Source organism: Schistocerca cancellata, chromosome 2 (genome assembly GCF_023864275.1).
Source record: "Schistocerca cancellata isolate TAMUIC-IGC-003103 chromosome 2, iqSchCanc2.1, whole genome shotgun sequence".
Classification (NCBI taxonomy): domain Eukaryota; kingdom Metazoa; phylum Arthropoda; class Insecta; order Orthoptera; family Acrididae; genus Schistocerca; species Schistocerca cancellata.
The window spans coordinates 1048386569-1048410868 of NC_064627.1; the positions used below are offsets into that span (position 1 = coordinate 1048386569).

At 38.9% G+C, this 24300-nt stretch overlaps 1 protein-coding gene across 2 annotated transcripts in view; it reads left to right on the forward strand.

Annotated features, from left to right (window-relative positions):
• LOC126163027 (integrin beta-PS-like) overlaps positions 1-24300 on the forward strand; it is a 258145-nt gene that overhangs the window by 223787 nt on the left and 10058 nt on the right. The window contains exons 14-15 of one of the 2 annotated variants that reach the window (XM_049919898.1): positions 1583-1722; positions 15392-15495. In XM_049919898.1, the coding sequence (XP_049775855.1) occupies positions 1583-1722; positions 15392-15457 (206 nt within the window). In that variant the 3' untranslated portion in view covers positions 15458-15495. Of the gene's footprint in view, positions 1-1582; positions 1723-15391; positions 15733-24300 lie in introns of those variants that run through there. The other variant, XM_049919896.1, reaches the window with a different exon arrangement.

Below are 24300 nucleotides of genomic sequence, written 5' to 3' on the forward strand. Positions count from 1 at the left end.
AGAGAAGGAATGGAGTAGGGATCGACAAGGATATTGCATATGTTAGGTTAGTGACAGAATACCACAGTGGGAGGGGTGAGGAGAATGGTGGGAAGCATTTTTGCTATTTCAGGGCACAGAATCAGAAATCTCCTTCTCTCCATAGAAAAAAGAAAGGAATAAACTGGAACAGAATAGTTGCAGAAGGATAGAGAGAAATGGGGAGGCTTACATGCAAAAAAAGACCCAGACAGTGGCTGTAAACTGTTCTTGATGGTAATGATGGTTAATGTCTGTGTAAATTAAATTTTTCAAGGTGCTGAACTTGTTGCCTAATTTAATCCATTGCAGCTTCTTAAATCCCCATAATCTACATTTCTACCTTTTGCTTGATGAGTCTGCTGTTTTTTAGCCCTGTATCTTGTTTTTACTCATTGTCTTAAAATTTTATGACAACTTCAAATTGGAATGTACATTGTTATATTCCATTCTATATTTTTCTAATTCAGTATTTATTCATCTATTCTAAAAGTAACACTGTACGTCAGGAGCATGTAAACATGAGAGTGACCCCAACTATACACAAAACAGACACCAACAAATCTTCCTCAATCTATGCTAGAATATATAGTACACAACCAACATTGTTGGTAAAAAGGAGCTCACATTTTAGTAGAGGTTACTGTTTTTGCTGGAACACTGCATTTCTGGAATATTTAACCTGTACAACATTAACAAGCATACAGCAATAATTAAATTAAACAAATAAACAGAACAATAAATAAATACTATCATGAACATAATTTGCTCAGTAATTCATTATAAACAGCATTGTTTCTCTAAAGAATATGACTGTCTAAAATGGAATTACAACTAAGTGAATATAGGGAGAAAATGTACACTTGCTTGCTGGAGATGCATACATAAACTTACAGAATGACTGGCTTTTGGTGTATTCAATTTGTTCATCTCACAAAACCAAGAAATCAGGAGCTATAGGAAAATGATGTACCAAGAACAAAATAAGAAAGTCATACACAAGTCAGTATATGTTCTTTTCTCACTTGTTCCGTCCTGGCACATGTCTCACAGTGACATACTCAAATGTAACACATTGTGGAATGTGAAACATTTCACAACTTGTATCCTTTAAAGTGTGTATTTCAAGACTATATGAAACCATGGATTTCTTCTTCAGTGAGCATGATTAAAACTGTAAAATGTGTTTTAGGCTACACCTGGGTGCAAGTTTAAAATAGAACAGAACTGCTAAGATTGTCTTTCTACATATGTTTGATTGAGAGAAGTTAGATTTGATATAATCAATAGAAAAACAAATGTAATTTAATTTGTTTTCTGCTTTAGTTCAAATACTGTCAGAAAGACTTATAATTAATCCTGAGATCTTATATATATTTAGTTATTGTTCTGAAATAAGAATTACTTACAAAATATATACAGTTATTGTGGTAAATTATACTTTACTGAATTTTCTTTAAAACTTTTCTCTCTCTTTGGCAGAAGTAACTGGGTGATAGAATGACAACATGTGGTGTTCAACAAGAAACTGTATATGAGGTGACTAAATGTTATTTATGTTTAGGTGTCATTCTTGGTGTTATTGGAAGCATAGTGTTCATTGGACTGCTGACTCTTATCATATGGAAAATAGTAACCTCTATACATGATGAACGAGAGTATTCAAAATTTGAAAAAGAAAGAGCACAAGCTAAATTCAGTCGTGTAAGTATGAGTTCAAAATATAACATCTCTAGAGAGTGGATGTTTGTGATGCTATGGTCACTAACAATTGTAAATAGCATTATTTTATGATGAATGCAGGCAATGTACATTCCAGCAGAAAGGCAAAAACTAAATATGAAAAGTATTTTTTCAAGATGGCGTCAGTAACAGCATTGTGTAATAGTTTCTCTCAAGAAAACAGTAATTTTAAAGTAATCACGTGTGTAATCTGTAATTCAAATGTGCAAAATGGTTTCAGACTTTGCTTAGAATCACAAGTATGGATACATTCTGCGTGTGTGAGATTCATTAATGCAAAAACTGTGTTTTCATGTGAATGTGATCAGGGAAGTTGTAACGGATTTAACGCCATGTTAGTCGCTTACGCTACCGGACGTGAAATTAATGTGTTACAAAGTGTGTTGTACGAATTGCAAAGTGCTAAAAAAACAATAAAAGTCTTAAAAGCAAAGCTTCGTGAATGTGAATTGAATGGAGTATCATCACTTAACGCAAACTCCGAAAATGACAGCACATCTATTCTTCCAAAAACGAGTGTAAATTTTAAAAAATACGAACTAAAAGCAACTAAAAAGATCGCTGTACTAAACAGATACAATGCTCTGGAAAAATGTGACGAAATAAAATCTTGCGGAGAGAGAGTGGAAGCAGTAAGTATCGTGAGAACTGAAAGTAAACAAGCCTCCGAAAAGTTCGTTACACCTAACATACAAGCAACTGTTAACAGAAACTTCGAGCGAAAACTTAACAACTCAGCCCATAATGTGCTCAAAACGTTAAAATCTGTTAATAATATAATACATAGAGACTGTGAAAAGAAAGAAGATCGTATAATAGACTGCAAAACTTCGGAATACTTGAGCACAACAAATAATGCTTTTAGAGTACATATACTTGCCGACAGTCTCGGAAAAAGACTGGCAGAAACCCTATATAACTCAGGATGCAGTGTTACTAGCGTAATAAAACCTGATGCTCCACTGAAAGAGATCGTCAACAACTGCGAAAATCTGAGTATCAACATAAAGAAAAATGATTGTGTTCTAATCCTAGGGGGCGGAGTAGACGTCCGCTGCAATGATGTATTATCAGCAAGACGAGCGCTAAGAGAGACGCTCGAAAAGCTCAAAAATGTACATGTGATGGTAACCAGCATTCCATACGATTTTTTTAAGAAATCTCGTGTTAACGAAGAAATAAAAAAAAACTAACAGACTGCTTCACAAAATAACAAAGTGCTACCCAAATTCAACATTTGTCCAGCTAGATTTCAGAAAACAACATTTCATAAACAGTGGAGATCTCCTAAATAGGGCCGGACAACTGTATGTCTGTGCTCAAATTATGAAAACAATAAATAATTTCAATGATCAACACAAACTGCCTGGTATCCTCACCATAGCAGTAACTGAGCAAATGGAAATTTGCAAGGAAACGTCTAAGATGAGAGGGATACCTAACATACCAGTACCAGTATCTGAAGGAGTGGTAGAATATGGGGTACCAGCAGAAATGTCAGGAACATCTAGCAGAATTGAAGAGGAAACAATTTCTTCAGATGAGAAAGCCTACAAACCTGGTGTAAACTCATGTGCACCTGAAATCTCCAAGGATGAAGCTGTCAGCACATTCAACACACTTAATGCTTCATGCTCACTTGTAACTAGGACTGCAACCACACGAACAGCCAAGAACCATTCAATTAGATCCAGAAACTCATCAGCTGCTCTGCAGACATCTCAAAGGAAGAGCCTCAGGATAAGAAGAGCTGCTGTGCGTAGTGACTATTTTTTATGGGATCTTCGCAATTTGAAGAAGAAGAAAAGGCAGAATCTTTACAGTGTCAGCAACAAGAAAGTACAAAGGTAAATAGTGCAGCAAATCCACTACATGAAACTTTAACAGTTGTATACCAAAATGTGCAAGGACTAGAAAGTAAATTAGCTGAAATAGAAGTTCTATTAACTGACTATCTAAAAGACATTAACATACTATGCATAAGTGAACACTGGGTAAAAGAAATGCAAGCGTCTAGCATAATTATTCCAAATTTTGAAATGATTAGCAAATTTTGTAGAATCAACCATAAAGGGGGTGGGACATGTATTTATGTTAGGACAGGGGTAGAATCAAGAGAAATTAAATGTAAACTAAAATGCATAGAAAAAGATTTTGAATACAGTATATGTGAACTAACCAAATTAAAAATTACTATTGTGTGTTTGTACCGATCACCACTGGGCAACTTTGCCATTTTTATGGAAAACCTTGAGGGACTGCTGAATGAACTTAAACATAATGCAATTGTTCTTGGTGATTTTAATGTTAACTTTAAGAATGATTGTAGTAGACAGCAGGAACTGTGCAATTTGTTTTTGTGTCATAATATGATGGCAACTGTAAATGAAGTTACCAGATGCGGAAATATGTCTGAAACTATAATAGATCAAGTATTTATAAACAAGGACAAGTGTGAATATAACACTGAAGTAATTGACACTGGTTTCTCGGATCACAAGGGTATCAAATTGAGTTTAAATATCACATCTTACAAGGACCCTGTTATCAATAATAATTACAGGGAAAGGAGATTTATAAATGATGACAGCATAAGAATTTTTAATTACATTCTGGAAAATAACAACTGGGGGACTGAATCAAGTGGTGATGTCAACACTATGTTTGACTCATTCCTTGAAAGCTACAAACACTGCTTCGATGTTGCCTTTCCTATAAAAAGAGTCAAAAATAAACATAAAACCAAAACATGGGTTACACAGGGGATTAGAAAATCATCAGACACTCTCAGAAAGTTAAATAAATCAGCCAGGAAGAATGTAGTACTGAAAGCACATGTGAAATGTTATAGAAGCCTGTACAAGAAAGTAATAATTGCAGCTAAGAAGCTTGATAATGATACCTATATTGAGAAAGGTAACAACAAAATGAAGTCAACTTGGGAGGTAATAAATAAAAATATAGGTAGACACAAAAGAAAAGATACCAGCTTTGTCATTAAAAGTGAGGGTAAAACTGTTAAGGACCCACTTCAGATTGCCAACATATTTAATGAACATTTCACAAATATAGCCATAAATTTAATTAAAAGTAAATGCAATTCCAATAGCAAGGTAAAAATCCCCATGAATGGCATGACAATGTTCCTTTATCCAGTAACTGATTCAGAGGTACTAAATGCTATAAATAAGTTAAAAAATAAAATTTCATGTGGGTGTGATGAGATTCCTGACAAAGTCATTAAGCAAAGTGCAAGAAACATAGCCTTGCATCTCACTGAAATTATAAATGAATCTTTTAAGCCAGGGGTGTTTCCATCAAAACTTAAAATGTCTACTATAAAGCCACTTTACAAGAATGGTGATAAATATGATGTTAGTAACTTTAGGCCTTTATCAATGTTGTCAGATTTCTCAAAAATAATAGAAAGGATAATGTATCAGAGACTATACAAATTTCTTATTAAGAATAGAATATTGGTTAATGCGCAAAATGGTTTCCGTAAAAATAAATCAACTGAAACAGCTGTCTTCAATTTTTTGCAACTTGTTCTAAATTCCATAAACAGAAAAGAATTAAATTGTGGATTGTTTTTAGACTTATCAAAGGCCTTTGATGTCATCGACCATAAGTTACTGCTTAGGAAGTTATATGCCTATGGGATACGTGGAGTTGCCCACAAATGGTTTGAATCATATCTGTCAGACAGGTATCAGAAGGTGGAGATAAGCCAGGCAGATAGGACATATTCATCAAGATTCGAGAGAGTTTTGTATGGAGTACCCCAGGGATCTGTATTAGGGCCATTACTGTTTTTAATATTTATCAATGACCTACCAAGTCAACTATCTGAAGCAGAGGCAGTACTGTTCGCTGATGATACAAGTTTGTTTGTTAAAGCAAATAGTGAAGCTGACTTACAGGAAAATGTCACATTAGCAACAGACGAAGCAGACAGATGGTTTAATGAAAACAGACTCATTGTGAATGCCAAAAAAACAACGTGGATCAACTTCAGACATATTACAAATAAAATAAAAACTAACCTTACAGTAGAACTGGGTAAGTGTAAGATTGAACAAGCATCATACACTAAATTCTTGGGAGTATGGTTTGATGAACACTTAAGATGGGAAAAGCATGTAATATCATTGAACAAAAAATTAAGTCAAACATGTTATATGCTTAGAATGCTTAAAAGCTCATGTAATATTAAAACAGTGTTATGTGTTTATTTCTCATTCAGGCACAGTTTATTAAGATACGGCGTACAGTTTTGGGGGAACACCAGTCTAACAAAACACTCATTTAGACTACAAAAGAAGGCAGTCAGAATAATAAAAGGTATAGGATATAGAGACTCTTGTAGGCAAGCTTTCAAAGAATTAAAAATCATGACACTACCATCTTTATACATATATGAAAGCATATGTTTCTTAAAAGAACACGAGGAATTTTCTACATTAAACAGAGAATTTCACAACTACGAAACAAGGAATAGGAATGATTTCCACAGAGAAATTCATAAAACAGCTATGTATCACAAAAGTGTACTATACCAACCCAAAATCCTCTACAGTGCTCTCCCCAAAGAACTAAAAATAATACCAAAACTGTACATATTTAAAAGAGAATTAAAAAACATGTTATTGAGCAATAGCTTTTACAGTATTGAAGAGTTTATGAATCGTTGACAATAAAAGCGCAGTTAATATTTCCCTGGCATGATAAATATGTGTAATTGCTCACATTTAAATACTTGCCGTTTCTATGAAATTGTGAAACGGTGTTAATGTAAGAATGTAAATAATCTTTGATGTGAGAATCCCTAGATTTTTTTTTTTTTTTTTTTTTTTTTTTTTTTTTTTTTTTTTGTTATCCTACTTGTATATTTTTATGTTAATGTTCTAAAAGTTCTATTAAAAGTGTAATGTCTAAGTGACAAGTAAATTCAATTACAAATTTTCATGTATATGTATTTTAAACTGTAATGTTTATTGACAAGTCCTATGTCATTTCGATGATGTACTACAAGGACGCTAATAAATTGAATTGAATTGAATTGAATATGTTGCTTATATTATCTGCTACACTAACATAAAACACAAATGCCAATTTACTACAAAATATGTTTTGCAAATATCTCGTAACTTCCAATAATTTACAAAAATATATAAGATATCCACTGAAATTGGGGATCAATTATATTTTTTTCATACTACTGCTAATATTGTATAAAATAAAGATGTTAATTATAACTGATAGTAAAGCACAAAATACATTTTTTGAGCCACTCAGTGTACAGAAATATGCAATTTATAATGAGTCACCTATGACTTCCAGTACACTTAACATTGGAAGCATGTCTAAATTTTTTGTGAATTCCAAACAATGGAAACTCCAGGAAGGAATATCAACAATGTAGGAAAAGATAGATTGCTACTTACTGTAAAGGAGACACGCCAAGTTGCAGACAAACACAATGAAAAGACACTTACATGTAGCTTTCAGCCACAGCCTTCGTCAGTAAGAGAGGCAAACACATAACATTCACGCCTGCCAACTGCAGCATCTCACACCGGATTGCATCACGTGGGATGCAAGCAGCAATCTGGAGGGAGTGGGGAAGGGGATGGGGGAAGGGATAGTAGTGCACAGGTGGGGAGAGAGACAAACACTGCCTGGTGGAGTGTGCAGGGACTATACTCCAACAGGTGCAGTGTCAGAAGGTTGTGGGCAGGAAGGTGGGGAGAGAAGGAACAAAACCTATGGTAACCTATGCTTATATATTGTCCCCACACCCTCCACCCAACAGTTTCCACCCCTGTGTCCTATCATTTCCTCCACATTCTTGCCTCCAACCCTGTTTATTTGCAGCCCTCTGCCAATGCAACCATCTGTCTTTCCCCGCTCCTCTCATTTTTTGTTCCTGTTTTCCCTGCCTCCCTGCCCCACAACCTCCTGACACTGTGCCTTTTTGGAGTCTAGTCACTGCATACTCCACCAGACAACGTTTGTCTCTCTCCCCACCTGTATGCTACTATCTCTTCCCCTTCCCCTTTCCCTCCCCCTTCCCCTTCCCCTTCGCTGTCCCCACCCACTATAGATTGCTGCTTGCATCCCGCGTGATGTTGCATTCCAGGCTGAGATACTAGAGTTGGTGGTCATGGGTGCATCGGGTAAGCTTGCTTGCTTGTGTGTGTGTGTGTGTGTGTGTGTGTGTGTGTGTGTGTGTGTGTGTGTGTGTGTGTGTGTGTGTGTGTATGTGTTTTACTGACAAAAGGCTGTAGCTGAAAGCTGCATGTAAGTGTCTTTTAATCATGCATGTCTGCAACTTGACGTGTCCTCTTTATGGGAAGTAGCAATCTATCTTTTCCTACATTTTTACACACACACACACACACACACACACACACAAACGCGCGCGCGCACAGAAAGTGTGGAGCACAGTGAAGCATGTTTTTCACTAGGGGCTGCTAAGAATGATGCTTGTGGATGAGTCTCATACTTTACACAGAATAAAGTACACAGAATTGAAGTGTGCAGGATTACAACACACATACAGGTTACCAAGCATGACATACACCACAGTCAGTTGATTGACTGATTGATTATCCTCCCCCCTCCCTCTACACTCTCCCATAATGTGAAGCACTTGTAATGTAAGGAAACGAATTTTATTTGCCATCCAGCTGTTGTGCTGACTGTGGGCCAAGCATCTGTGCAGCTTGAAGCTGCAATGGTACGACTGCTGACTGATGGAGAGGGATGGCGGGGGGAGAGGAGGTGTGTGTGTGAGGGGGGGGGGGGGGGTAGCTGCATGTGAAGTCTGCACAAGTGTCTGAGTGTGGTGAGGCTTGTAGCGTCAGCATGGTGCCTTGTGGGGGTGAATATAGGACCAATGCTGGCTTAACTCACTCACTGCAGACCTTTGTGGTTTTGAAGTTTTGTGTAATCTTTGTGGTGTTGTCTCCTCATCACAACTCTGGAAAGTAGCAATTTGGTGAGCCCTGTGTGAAGCAAGAATTATTCAAAGCTTTGTGAACAACAGTAAGGTGTTTGCCATGGTGCAAAGCAGGTGGGAGTTGGATCTTGGCTATGTAGTCTTGGAGGTGTTGCATTAACTGTGGCAGTTCCGCAGCAGATGATACCAGTGCAGTTGTTAGATAAGCTCCCAGAATGCGCAACAGCTCCACCTGCACAATTTCTGCTAACAGTGTTCCAGTGTGTGGCAGATTCCATTTGCCAGCATGATCTCTAGTGACATGGAGGGGGCACCCGAATCATGCTATCCAGGTGTTGACAAAGATCTTGTTGTTGTCTAAGCAGAAATGTCTGTGACAGGTGTAGCTTCTGCTCATTGAGTACATCTGCCCACCCCTATGAAACAAAATCTGTAAGCATCCACAGGTAGAAGCGGGCCTACGAGATTGATGTGGTTCATGGCTGAATCTTGCTGGAAAGCACTGAAACTGCTGGATGTCAACATGTACATGTTGTCCCTCTTTGCATTGCTGGCACTGAAAACAAGAATGTGCCAATACACAGGTGTCTTTTTAATCAGTGACCACACAAAAAGGACGATTCATAACTTGATGATCAAGTTTTCTCCTGGATGTGACAGATGGTGAAACGCTACTGAAAGATGGTTTGTGGCAACCTGATACAATGTAGGTCCTTGGCTTCTGCCAAGAGACATCACACCATAATGTCAACATAGTGTCTGACATTGGTGAGTCACAGTCCTGTCTGGAGGTTTGATCTGTAAATGCTATTGTTTGTACTCTACAGTGCAGTCTTTGTTGTCCGTGGGGTTTGCCAAACCAAACCTCAGATGCACAAAAAATAATGAACCATGATGTTTTCTGCTCTTTTTTATGTGGCACACATCAATTGTAATTTGGCTGATGAACTATGTCTGAACTACCAGGAGGGGGCACTTCTCATCATTGTTTGGGAAAGTAGAGACTGTTGGTTTTTGGACAGTATAAACTACTCCAGGACAAGCTTCTAACTGTGGTCAGAAATCAGTAACAGAAAGTAGTTCTCTCTCATGTTGTGCCACTGCTGTTGTACTGGTTGCAACTTTTTTGGGAGAAAAAAGTAGTGGGTGCGAATGTTGGTTGATCTGTTGGTGTACTGGCGTACAGCTGCTCCTATTGCATTTTGGCTAGTATGTACAATGATTGACAGAGTGCAGATAGAACTGAGGAGCACGGAACACTGCACTAGTTAGGCTCAGCTAAGGGTTACAGAAAGTTTTTTTCCATCTTCAGAGTTCACTCAAAAGATCATCAGCTTGTGATTAAGCAGCAGTTGTATAGCCATTGTTGCTGGAAGGTAGTGGAAATAAAAGATCATTCTCAAGAAACATTGTAGTTGCTGGTAGTTGGTCTGCTTCAAAAGGGCTTTCAGAGCTGCTATCTTCTCCTATAGCAGAAATCTGCCATCTGCTGGAACTACATATTCAGGAAGGGCTCTTCTGCTTTGCTGATGATGCATTTAGAATCATGCATCCACTGATGCACTGTCCGCACATCTCATTTACATAGCTGGGTGTTTAGTGAGAACACTAGGATGTCATTACGGTATGTGAAGGAAAACACAAGTCCCTTTAACACTCCATCCACAAGATTTTGCTGTGTACGTGCCACAATTTTCAGACCAAATGGCACAAATAAAAATTTAAATAGGCTGTAGAGTGTAATTTCTGCTCTCTCCAGAAAGTCACAGGGCACCACAGTTGCACTGTGCAACACAATTAAAGGATCACTTTTTTGAAAACCTACAACTGCCTTCCATTTTGATGCAGAAGTTTGAAATTTGGCTCAAAGATGCCTAAAACCATTTCCTGTAATGGAGCAAAAGTGCAGTGCCCTGTTTCATCACCCTTGAACTCACTGACACTTCAGACAGCAAGTGTTGACACTTGGGGGGGGGGGGGGGGGGATCCTGAGCTTAGAAGTTCACTTGAGGTATAAAGTGGGTTAATGAGGTCAAATTCCACCAAATTTCACCACAATTCTACCCAGCACTATTGTGGATGTGTCACACAGTGAGGAAGTCATGACACCCCTTCTTACTCACATTTCACACCTTCTTTTGATGCCTGTGCAGCAGAAGTGAGAACTACAATGCTCAGTGATGAATTTCATATGGGTGGCTGAATAAAACACTTCAGAAACGCTGCCACTCAGAATCAACACAAGAAGGCATCTGAAGGCAGCATAAAGGATGTTGGTGAAGCCACCCTTCCTTTGGGGCATTGATTCTCACATTTTTGTGGTCAAAAACTACAATTCACAGTGCAGTGAGCAGCAGGATGACATCCTTGACAAAGTTTAACACTGCTTACACCTTCCCGTATGATTCAGCCCTTCTCTAAGGGCATTGTGATACTGCAGTGCAATTGAATGTGATCTAACCCCTTTGGAGTGTAGTGCAACTGCAATTTTTGCTCTGGTATATAGGGTGGTACCACTAGGGAACATCCAAAATGATTAAAAAAGAAAAAAAAGAATGCAATTAGAAGCTGCAAAGGATTCTTATGCTTTTTCAGCCCTCCTGTTCTGTGCGCTCATGTGGTGTAATTACAGTGGGAGGGGGGGGAGGATGCAACATTGACACATGCTTGGATAAAATGGAAAGGGCCTCTCTAATACCCCACCAGTGCAATATCACCCTCAGTGCCACCAACATAACATTATTAAGCACTTTAAAATGTACCTGTGCAGAGATTTTGACACCTATTCAGCTGACTGTGCTCCGCTGTTGTATTACCGCTTGAGAGCAGGCAACCCTTTCGATACCCCTTACATTCTGCATGCAGACTGTCGGTTTCAACTGCGAAGTGTGTGAAAATCAAAGACCAAAGGGAAGGGGAGGTTTCATTCACACCCATTATGCCACCTCCTAAGGTCTTTTCATGTCAGTTCTGAGGGCCAGTGTGTGTAAAATGTTTTCCTTAGCCGTCCATAAGAAAACTGTGTGATTTCAATGCTGGGCATCGCAGTTCTGACCTCCTTCACAGAAGCATCAAAACAAGGAGTGAACTGTGCATAAGAGGGGGTGTGACATATCCACATTGGCATTGGACAAAATTGTGGTGAAATGCTTTTCCAGTGTGATATCATTAACCCACACTGCATCTCACATGAAGTTCTGAACTCTATCCCTTTCTTTAGATGTGTCAACATCTTGCACTTTGAAGTGTCACCAAGAGTGAGGGTGACATTGTATCAAACCACACTTTTGCACCATTACAGAGCAAGGGTTAGGCAACTTTGAGCCAAATTTCAAACTTATGCATGGCAATTCTAGACAATTATGGGTTTTCAAAAGAGTGACCCTTTGATTGTGTTGTGCGGTGTATTTGACTGTATGTTTTGTGACAGTCTATGATTCTGGAAATCTTTTTGGTGGCTAATGCACACATAAAATCTCAAAATTTTTGGTATAGGGCACCTCTGAGACAGTCCTGGCATTTAAAGTACAATAATCACCACAGGCGCACCACAAGCCAACTTTCTTGCAAACAAGGTGCAAAGATGAAGCCCTTTGGGCTGTTGGAATGTTGGATTATCCCAACTTGGAGTATTTATGTGAAAATGGCCTTTGTTTCTGTTAGGTCACCTGGGGAAAGTCTGTAGGCATGCTGCAAAATGGGTTGGCAAGTTGTTATATGGATATGTTGCTCTGAGTTGTATTTTGTGCTGCTGCTCTGTGCTGATATTCATAAATCATCAGAGATTTTTCTGTAGGTTGTTATAAGTGATGGTATTCTCTTCTCTCAGGAAAGCACTGCAAACAGTGTGTCCCTGTAAACCGGTTATTGTGTTGACGTTGACTGTGTTCTGTGGTTGTTCTCTCTGCAAATCTACCATTAGTGTATAATGAGCAAGGAAACCAGTTCCCAATACAGGATCGTTAAATTGGCAGTTACAAATATCCATATAAATTGAGTAACAATGTCTAAGTTAAGACAGTATGACTTCACCATGCTGGGAATGTGCTGACATCAGAGCTGATGTCAATCAGGAAGATCATATCCATATGCTTGTCTGACATGTAAAATTGTTGTGATGTGGTGGGGTGTGCTGGTGGCTATCATGTTTGTGGGGCTTGTGTGGACATCATAGTGCTGTCATGTATGTACCAAGTGTGTGGTGCGCTTCGTTTACTGCTGTGTGATGATGTTATGGTAGCTGTATGTCTTGCATCTGTGGGTGATGGGCACATTTCGTTCAGTTTGTGATCTGTTGCACCCAATCCATATGGTGATTGTTGTTCAGGCAGGCACAAGGTTTTGTACATTTCCATGCTTGTTGACCAAAACACTTGTGGTACCAGCAAACATTAATGACAGTCATAATATGCTTTTTGAATTAAATCATTGCTGCCATTTAACTGCAAGTTTTTATTATCATAATTTTGGCTATAGAGCCACTTTGAAGGGCAGTGGTGAAAAAAAAGTAAATACCTGAAGTATATGAATGACATGTCATTAAAAAAACTGAATGGCATTTTCCCCAGACTGCTATTGCAGCCAGAAGTGTGTTGGGATCTTAGTGTTTACTTGGTCATCTCTGTTGCTGCTGTGCTGGAACCCAACTGGCCAGTGTCTCACCTATGGCGCATAAAGTACGGAGCAATTCATAACGCTTGGTGGGCACTGGGGCATGATGGCGTGACAGTTCAGTGTCATCCCTTCATTCAAGTTCAGCATCCATCAGGTGGAGTTGGTGGTGCATCCTCTGTCAATGATGTAATGGTAACTGTTGGCAACTCTTAGTGGCATCCTCAGTGTTGTGTGTGTTTTATCAGCCACTTTTAGCAACTTGTTTACTGGCTTATCTTCATGCACTACCAATGCTACTTGCCTTTTTAAGAGTAGCTACCATTGCCAAATATGCAACCAGAAATCATCCAAAGCTGTAATTGTGTCTGTCATACCTCATAGGAGCCAGCAAAATTCTTAAGTACCTCATAGGGGCCACCAAAATTCTTAAGTGGTTTTGTGGCCACTTTTTCTTGATAACGCCTTGTCAGTATCATTGAGCTGGGGATTTGGTGCAGCAAACATTTAATTTAGCTTTTAAAACAAGATAAGTTTGATGACACTGTGTGTGAATAACAATGTCTGACACCAAAGTTGTTGCCCACTTGTCTAAATTGCTTATCACTAGCAGAATTGTCTGTGATTATCAGTAACATGGTGCATGAAAAGATTTCCCATCTCTGTGAACTAAATTTTCAGTTGGTTAGACTTATAACTGCAAATATTGCATGAAAAAACCACTAGAGCCAATGAAAATGCAGTTCATTTCTCCTGAGTGTGGTTGCAATGCTGAAGAATTCATCAACACAGTCAACATTTTCAAAACTGGCTTAACATCACCTCCTGGTGTAGCTGCAATATCAAATACATAGCAGTGTGTAGTTGACATTGTTTGTGCTCACTGAACCGATGTGGAACTGTGCACTGTTTTTACATTCAGAAAGTGAGAACTCCAAAATGCATCCCATTCTGAATTTGTTGAATTTATCATTGATGGCTTGTGAGTGTTTTCCATTGTTGTGGCACCATATTAAACTGTCCACAAAATAAACTCTTAAGCCATTCTACTTGTTTCTTCATTGTCATGGCCACTAATTATGTAAGTGAGTCTTGTACCTCAAATAAAATACAGCACACAAAGTTGAAGTGTGCAGAATTAATTTTATTTCAAGCAACACACATACTCATTAATAAGCAAAAATTATTTGACTAATCAGAGTAACTTAAAAGATTACCATTTTATCTAAAGTAATACACCCTATAATTGGTTGCCAGATCAATTATTTTCAAATACTTGTGATATATTCTGCAGCAATTGTAACTTGCAGACACTGATTTACCATGAAATATGTTAGTACATCACTCATAAGTACTGATCACAACTGATGCTATAATATGAAATACATTGCTTTGTGGCACTCAAGGACCAAAAATATGTAATGTATCACAAAACAAACACAAGTTTTGATACAATCAATGTGAAAAGTATCTAGGTTTTCAAAGCAATTTTATCTGAAGTGTGATTTTACTTAGACACAAACAAAGTACTGGTAGTCAGTTTGTGTCTGTAAATAAAGAATGAAAAATGCATAGATTTTGTGACACCTTCAGTACTCATGTACCAAAAATAAAATTTTAGCATCAGTTTGTAGGACTAAAAAAAAACAAAAATCATGGATCACAACAAATCAGGTCTTCCACATGAGTCAGTTAACAGTGTGCTGTAGTCTGCACGGTTCCATTTGTTTACAGGTCCTAAATTCAAATATTATTTGTGTACTCATGTAGATTAAGAATCTGGAAATTTTCATAGTGTTTATTGAAGTTCATTGTGAAACTGCGCTATTCTAATGTTAGACCTTCATATTATTTTTCCCAGCTTTTTATACAATGTGAGATGTATCATTTGTCAGAAAATTGGGTATTCAATAGTGTTCATGTTATTATTTGCATATTAACTGATATATCAATTTTTCCTGACAATATTTTTATTGTAATGTAGGAACACTAAATAAAAGCAATAGCTGTTTTTGCCCTCATGGTGATTCATATGTTTTTTTTCTTTTTCTGCAGGATGACAACCCACTTTATGTAAAGGCAACAACAACTCATGTGAACCCTACATTTCATCCAAATTAACCGTAGTGGTTGTGACATGGTTGTGACAGACAGAAAATGTAAGCTGTGTAAATACAGATGCTTAGCTTTATAGTGTAGCAGCTTCTTTGTACTAAGAACACAAAATACGAAGGAAAGTACTGCACAGTCAAATGTTTATACATAGAATACAGTGTAGATCAATTATTTTTTCAATTTCATTCATTGGATGAAAAACTAAAGTGTAAGGTAGATATAAGTAATTAGCTTATGGTTCTCAGCAGTTCTAAATGACATTGAAAATAAAATAATTTGTCGCTTCAGTGACTTGATGCGTATTTTTTACTCCTCCTGACATCAGGCATAAATTTCATCTTTTACTCCTTCTAGGATAAATTTCATTTAATGATAACAATGTTGTGTAAAAATTAAATAATTTATACAGTACTTCTGACCTTTCCAAGTTTTATGACTCATAATAACATCATGGAATAGCTTCTATGGTACTAGAGGGAGCTGTACAGGGTAAAAATTCTAGAGGAAGACTGAGATGTGGATACATCCAGCAAATAATTGAGGAGGTAGGTCGCAAGTGCTGCTCCAAGATGAAAAGGTTGGCACAGGAAAGCAATTTGTAGTGGACTGCATCAAACCAATCAGAAGACATGAATCAAGAGTGTATCACATTTTTTTCAAACTGCTGTGCTGCAGTTACCCACATGAAAACTTCTTTGTTTTGAAGGATATGTTTTGTTGAAATCAAATTACATGTTTTTGCTTCAACGGATGTGCTTGCAGCAATTTTAGCTCTTACTCCCTCTCTAACTATTTTTTCCCCTTTTTCTATTTGGTGGAAATGTTATACCCTGTAATTTTCTATTATACTGATCTGACTAACTGATAAGAAGCAGCTCACCAGTATTTAAGGATATAAGGTTTTCCAAGAAGGAACTTGGTTAGAGTCACAAGTGTGATGATCCAAAAATGTAAATCTCTAGTTTGCACATGAACTACAACAAAGGTACTAGAAAAAGCTTATGAATAAGGTTAGTAAACTGTCCAGGATGCATTTGATGCACCCAAGTTGTTTGAAATGGTATCCAAAAAGTCTTGAAATTTATATTTTGTGCAGAAATTGTCATTGGTTGTTGGTGAGCAAGCATCCATTGCAGGATTTCAAAGAGCAGTATTTGAAACTTAGGGGAAACACTGCAGAAAGTTTCTGATAAGATACTTTTAGGTCAGGACAAGCTGGTACAAGCATTTCAGAAACAGGCAACCATTGACTGCTGATGATGACTTTTTGAGTTGTTTGTCAACTGGCATTAATACCAGAAAATGTTCAGAAAGTGAGTGTCCTGATTCCCCAGGATCACTGACAGGCGTCTGCAACACCTTGAGAATAAGCTATGGTAAATGTAAAAGCAATCTGTATTCTGTCAGAAGAATTGAACACAAGAAGCATTATGCAAATTTTTGGCTACAACTGCTTCAAAGCAAGCAAAAACAATGTGTGGAAGTTTTCAAGGAATATAAATAAGTGCTTCAAGTACATCCAAACATTCTTTTAAAGATTTTCACTGGAGATAAAAGTAGCATTCATGGCTTTGACTCTGAAAATAAGCAACACTCATTACAAAGGATGAGTCCTTGGCCTCAGTGGTAGCACTGCTGCTTCCTGGTGTTTGACTCCATGCTGTAATTTGTTTTAATGAGAAGTTTGAACTGATTGACACAAAACTGCATTAACTAGGTTGATGCCTTCAAAATTTATTGACACTCATAATAACATGATGATCAGTTTGACTATGGTAATTAATGATGAAACAATGGAAAATCTAGGATGGAATCTAACAATGTTATGATATGGAAAGTTGCTACTCACCATATAGTGGAGATGCTGAGTCGCAGATAGGCACAACAAAAAGATTTTCACACTTAAAACTTTTGGCCAATGGCCTCTTTCAACAATAGACAAACATATACATGCCCACACACACACTACAAATACAACTCGCACACACGACTGCAGTCTCAAGCAACTGAAATCACACTGCGAGCAGCAGCACGAGTGCATGATGGGAGTGGCAACTGGGAGGGGGAAAGCAGGAGGCTGGGGTGGGAATGGGGAGGTATAGTATGGTGGGGATGATGGACAGTGAAGTGCTGCAGGTTGGGCAGCGGGCAGTGGAGAGGTGGGCAGGGAGGGTTGGGGGGGGGGGGGGGGGAGTAGTGGAAAAGGAGAGGAATAGACAGAAATAAAAAATTAATAATGTATATTCAGCATAGGCCATCACTTCTATTACACTACACTGGACTTGATAGTGACAACATATATTCAATACAATTTTCGCTCTCCAATTCTGACTGACACATAATATGAAGTTGGGTTTGTTTACATACTCACTGCATATAAAACCTGTTCAATTTTCATTATTAATTGTGCATATAATATTTACAAAATGAGTTATTTGCTCACCAGAAATCTCAATGTCATGTGTACTGTAGAGATTGAAAATTCTGTATAAGCTTTTAAATAAATTATTTTCAGGTAATCTAATTATTCCTTTGTCATTAGAAATTGTGAAATTACTCTGTGAACAATAAAGTTATGCGAATCTCAGCTTCAATAAGAAATTAATCATTTCACATAACTATAGTATATGTGCTAATTATATACATAATGGAAGAAAGTGAAAAAATCAGGTAACTGAACAGTATAATAGTAGCAAATGCAGGTACCCAACTGTGCCATGTCTCATTAATCCTCTTGGATCATACAGATAAATGTTACCAATACTACCTGGATGATACCATTTGGGGGGGGGGGGGATTATACATGTCATTTGCTGATTGCATTTATGAGAATTATGTAACTATGAATTTACCTTCATTTCTATGTTCTTATTCATTATTAGACCTACTCCTCCCAGCCACCATATTTCACTAATTCTTTCTATATCTATCTTCTACATATTCATTTTGCTTTTTAAATTTTGTAACCATCTCCTATCCAATTAAGGTATCTAGCTTTCCACACTCCTACCCACAGCATATTGGTCTTGTGTTTCCTGATGACAACATGCTCCTGAGTAGTACTTATATGGAGATCAGAATGAGGGACTATTTTGATCAAGATGATGTGATCATCATTAAGCACTACAGTAGAGATGCATGTTTTTGGGAAATACGAGGGCTATCCACAAAGTACATTACGTTTTTGTTTGTGTCCGTTAGGGGCGGGGCTAGCGCGGCCATCTTGGTGTCATGGCATTCTGCCGCTCAGTCGGCATCCTGCCGTGCTAGTGAGAGGTTCATGCTGCACTCCGTTGAGTTACTATGACAGTTTGAAATGTCAGTGTTAATTGAAAATGCCGCGAAGTGTGAAGTGCGTGCTGTAATAAGGTTTCTGACTGCAAAAACTGTACACCTATAGAAATCTATCGGCAGCTTTGTGAAGTGTATGGGGACAACATAATCACTGAAGGTGGAGTGCGTCAATGGGTCATAAAATTTAAAAATGGCTGAACTAATGTTCACGATGAAGAGCGAAGCATAGCATAGTGACTGCTGAACTTGTCGAAAAAGTCGATGCCGCGGTCCGTGAAAACCGTAATTTCACAATAATGGAACTCTCTATGAGTTTTCCACAAATTTCACGAAGTTTATTGCATGAAATCATTACCGAAAAGCTTGGTTACCACAAGTTTTGTGCAAGATGGATACCAAAAAACTTGATAGAGATTCAAAAAAATCAGCGAATGGCTGCAGCGTTAATGTTTTTGGACACTTACGAGAAAGATGGTGACTCATTACTCGATCCCATCATTACTGGTGATGAAACATGGGTTAAGCATGTGAACTGCGAGACAAAATTGCAGTCAATGCAGTGGGGGCACACAAATTCCCCCCAAAAGCCCAAGAAATGCATGCAGACAATATCGGCAAGGAAGGTGATGGTAACTGTCTTTTGGGACAGAAAAGGTGTGATTTTTGTGGAGTTCCTGGAAAGAGGCACTAAAATAAACTCTCAAAGGTATTGCCAAACTCTGCACAACCTCAGAAGAGCAATACAAAACAAGTGCAGGGGAAAGTTGGGCTCAACGATCTTGCTGATTCACGACAACGCCTGGGCCCACATGGCAAATGCCACTCGTGAAGTTCTCGAATCTTTTAAGTGGGAGTTGTTTACTTATCCGCTGTACAGTCCCAACCTGGCACCGAGCGACTTCCACTTATTCCAAGCAGCGTTTTGATGATGACGCACAGCTTCAAGAAGAGGTAACCATGTGGTTGAAGGCGCAGGTGGCCGAATTTTACGATGAAGAACTTTCCAAACTCATCTATCGCTACGATAAGTGCCTTAATTTAAATGGCAACTATGTAGAAAAGTAGTATTTAAGCGTGGCTTTCATCTGTATATAATTAAAAAAAATTCCAATACTTTATTTATTTTTAATTCCAAAACGTAATGTACTTTGTGGATAGCCCTCGTACAACAGCTGTAATTTCCCCATTCTTTTAGATGTTCACAGTACCAACATGACTACATCATGTTTATTAATGTTACACAGACAGATAAGTCAATAATCCAGACTGTTGCATCTGCAACTACTGAAGAGGCTGATACCCATTTTCAGGAACCATATCTTAGTAAGGTCTCTCCACAGATACACTTCCAATGTGTTGAACCTACTATGTGGCTATACATAGATGAACCAAAATATTATGACCACCTGTTTAATAGCATGTTTTTCCACTTCCCAAACACAGTACAACAGAGAGTCTATTTAGCATTAATTCTACAAGTACTTGGCAGGATTCCAGAAGTATTTGGCACTATATGTCTATGCACAGGTCAAGCAATTCCCACACATCTACATCTACACTTACATCCATACTCTGCAAGCCACCTGACGGCGTGTGGCGGAGGGTACCTTGAGTACCTCTATAGGTTCTCCCTTCTATTCCAGTCTCATATTGTTCGTGGAAAGAAGGAGTGTCAGTATGCCTCTGTGTGGGCTCTAATCTCTCTGATTTTATCCTCATGGTCTCTTCGCGAGATATATGTAGGAGGGAGCAAGATACTGCTTGACTCCTCAGTGAAAGTATGTTCTTGAAACTTCAACAAAAGCCTGTACCGAGCTACTGAGTGTCTCTCCTGCTCTCCTGCAGAGTCTTTCACTAGAGTTTATCTATCATCTCCATAACGCTTTTGCGATTACTAAATGATCCTGTAACGAAGCGTGCTGCTCTCCATTGGATCTTCTCTATCTCTTCTATCAACCCTATCTGGTATGGATCCCACACTGCTGAGTAGTATTCAAGCAGTTGGCAAACAAGCGTACTGTAGCCTACTTCCTTTGTTTTCGGATTCTTCCAGTGAATCTCAGTCTGGCATCTGCTTTACCGACGATCAACTTTATATGCTCATTCCATTTTAAATCAGTCCTAATGCATATTCCCAGATAATTTATGGAATTAACTGCTTCCATTTGCTGACCTGCTATATTGTAGCTAAATGATAAGGGATCTTTCTTTCTATGTATTCGCAGCACATTACACGTTTCTACATTGAGATTCAATTGCCATTCCCTGCACCATGCGTCAATTTGCTGCAGATCCTCCTGCATTTCAATACAATCTTCCATTGTGACAACCTCTCGATATACCACAGCGTCATCCGCAAAAAGCCTCAGTGAAGTTCCGATGTCATCCACAAGGTCTATATCCGGCAAATTAAAATCTCCACCCAGAACTATAACACGGTGGGGAAATCTACGTGAAATATTTTCCAAATTATCCTTCAGGTGCTCAGCCACAACAGCTGCTGAGCCAGGGGGCCTATAGAGACATCCAATTACCATGTCTGAGCCTGCTTTAACTGTGACCTTCACCCAAATTATTTCACATTTCGGATCTCCATCAATTTCCTTTGATACTATTGCACTTCTTATCACTATAAACACGCCTCTCCCTTCACTGTCCAGCCTGTCTCTGTGATATACATTCCAATCTGAGTTTAGAATTTCATTACTGTTTACATCTGGTTTCAGCCAACTTTCTGTCCCTAGTACTATGTGGGCATTGTGACCGTTTATTAATGAGAGCAGTTCTGTGACCTTTCTATAGATGCTCCTGCAGTTTACTATTATCTGATTAATATTGTTATTCCCTGTTGCATTTTGCCTACTCCTACCTTGCCCCGTCTCAGGAGGCATCTTGCCGGGCCTAGGGAGGGAATTCTCTAACCTAAAAAACCTACATGTGCACTCCACACCTACTCCGCTACCCTTGTAGCCACTTCCTGCATGTAGTGCACACCTGACCTATTCAGGGGGACCCTACATTTCTCCATCCAAAAGCAGAGGTCGAGAAATTTGCACCCCAGATCTCCGCAGAATCGTCTGAGCCTCTGGTTTAAGCCTTCCACTTGGCTCCAAACCAGAGGACCGCGATCGGTTCTGGGAATGATACTACAAATAGTTAGCTCAGATTCCACCCCGTGAGCGAGGCTTTCCGTCTTCACCAACTCCGCCAACTGCCTGTATGAACTGAGGATGACCTCTGAACCCAGATGGCAGGAGTCATTGGTTCCGACATGAGCAACAATTTGCAGTCGGGTGCACCCAGTGCTCTCTATCGCTGCTGGCAGGGCCTCCTCCACATCTCGGATGAGACCCCCTGGCAAGCAGACAGAGTGAACACTGGCCTTCTTCCCCGACCTTTCCGCTATTTCCCTAAGGGGCTCCATCACCCGCCTAACGTTTGAGCTCCCAATCACTAATAAACCCCTCAGCCCGTGTGCCTGCTTGGACCTTGCTGAAGGAGCGGCCACATGTCCACTCACAGGCAGAGTGGGCGATGCCACACGGCCAGCCTCCACATTGACCCTCCACCTTGTGCGCCACGAACGCCGCTGAACCCGCCACACCCCTTGAGGAGAGTGTGGCCCAACCGCACCCGGTACCCGCGAAGATGTCTCGACAGCAGGGACCATGGGTGAAGCATGTAACACCTGCGGTGTACCATGTGATCCACCAGACTCCCCACTGCCGCTACACTCTGAGGTAGCAGCCTGAAGACGGCTGACCGCGGCCATCAACACATTCAGCTGTTCGCAAACAGTGGCCAGCTCCTCCTGCATCCATACACAGCAGTCACACATTCTATCCATCCTAAGAAATCAATTTACTGTAGAGAGTTAATCAATTTTTAACTAGACTGCTAATTCACTAATGGCGGCTGATTGTTGACTAAACTGTGGTTGCTAGCCACTTCTTGTAGAAAACAATGAAAATAGCACTACCTGTCTCTGGACTGTATTGAAAACAAACACTAGCACTACTGGCACTATGGTTGACTAAAGGACTCTCTCTGACTGTATTCAAAACAAACACAAAATCTATGGAACACTATTGCTAGCACTCGACAATTAAAGCCTCCTAAAAGCAAAAACACACGGAAAAAGAAGTTACAAGTAAGAAAAATACAGTTAATACTTAAATTAATGTAGCTCGCTGCACAGCAGACTTGATGCAGATGGCAGTTATGACGACACATTATGGGATGGTGGTTTACAGGCATGCAGCTGGCACCTAATATATGTCCCTATGAGTACAGGCACATTTGCTGGCCAAGACATCAATTTGAGTTCACTGTTATGCCCCTCAAACCACTGCAGCATGATTATGATGTTGCATCATGGACAGCCATCCTGTTGGAAGATGTCATCACCAATGGGGGACATTTCAAGTGTGAAGCAATGCAGGTGGTACACAAATATGTTCACTTAATTCACTGCTGTCATGACGCATTCAATTATCACCACAGATCCTATGGAAGGCCAACTCAATCTACCCCTTCATTTAAAGCAGGAGCTTAGCAGCATTGCAAAATGCTTTAGGGTGTCATCAAAATGGCAGCAATCATGCAATATGCACAAAAAATTCAAATTTCCAAGAAGAAGGCATGGATGATATAGAGCACTGTTGAGCACGAAATGAATAAACTTAGTAAGGCTAAAGATCTGGCCGTCCTGCTGTAGTTTTTCCGTGAGTTCCTTAAATAGCGTCAGGCAAATGCCAAAATGAATCCTTTGAAAGGGTGTGGCTGACTTCCTTCCCCATCCTTACCTAATATGATGGGACCAATCTCATTCTGAAAAGATATTCACCTTGCAGATGACACCAGCAGTGAGACAGATTCCATGCAACACAAATAATTGGCTACTAAATTCATGATTTCTTCTGAACTCTCTCTGAAAATGGTGCAAAATGTGTATCATTGGCTACTAAATCCAATTAATTCTTCTGGTTGGTACCTGAAAACATGGGGACAAAATGTGGTCTCTCAAAAGTGAAACCAACAGAGATATCAAATGAAGTTTTCCTTATCACATAACATGCTTCATACAATCAAAGATGGTGACATAGGTGACCCGTCAATTTTAAGACTAACATACAGAATAATAAACTGATCTAAAGTGAAGTACATATGGATTACTTTACATGTTATCATTCTTTTAAAAAAATCTGTGGTAATAATACATGTGGTGTTAGTTTTTAGAGAGATACTGTATTATATGGACATCATTCAAGAAATCTTCTACATCATGGTAGCATTTACTTCTAAAATATTTTTCAGGGTCTCCAGTATTTTTTAGATCTTTTTCACTTTCCTCCTACAAATTTCAATTACAAGTTTCATGCCCATGTAGAGTGGAGTTATTTCATATAGTTTGAATCTGTGGGTAGATAGCACGTAACTTGCCTTATGTCTAGTCTTGTCCTCAAAAGGTTGTGAGTTTCTCTCTGTGAAAATAAGAATCTCATACATACATGTGCTTGGAATGGACATTAGATATAGTTTTCCACATAGAGATT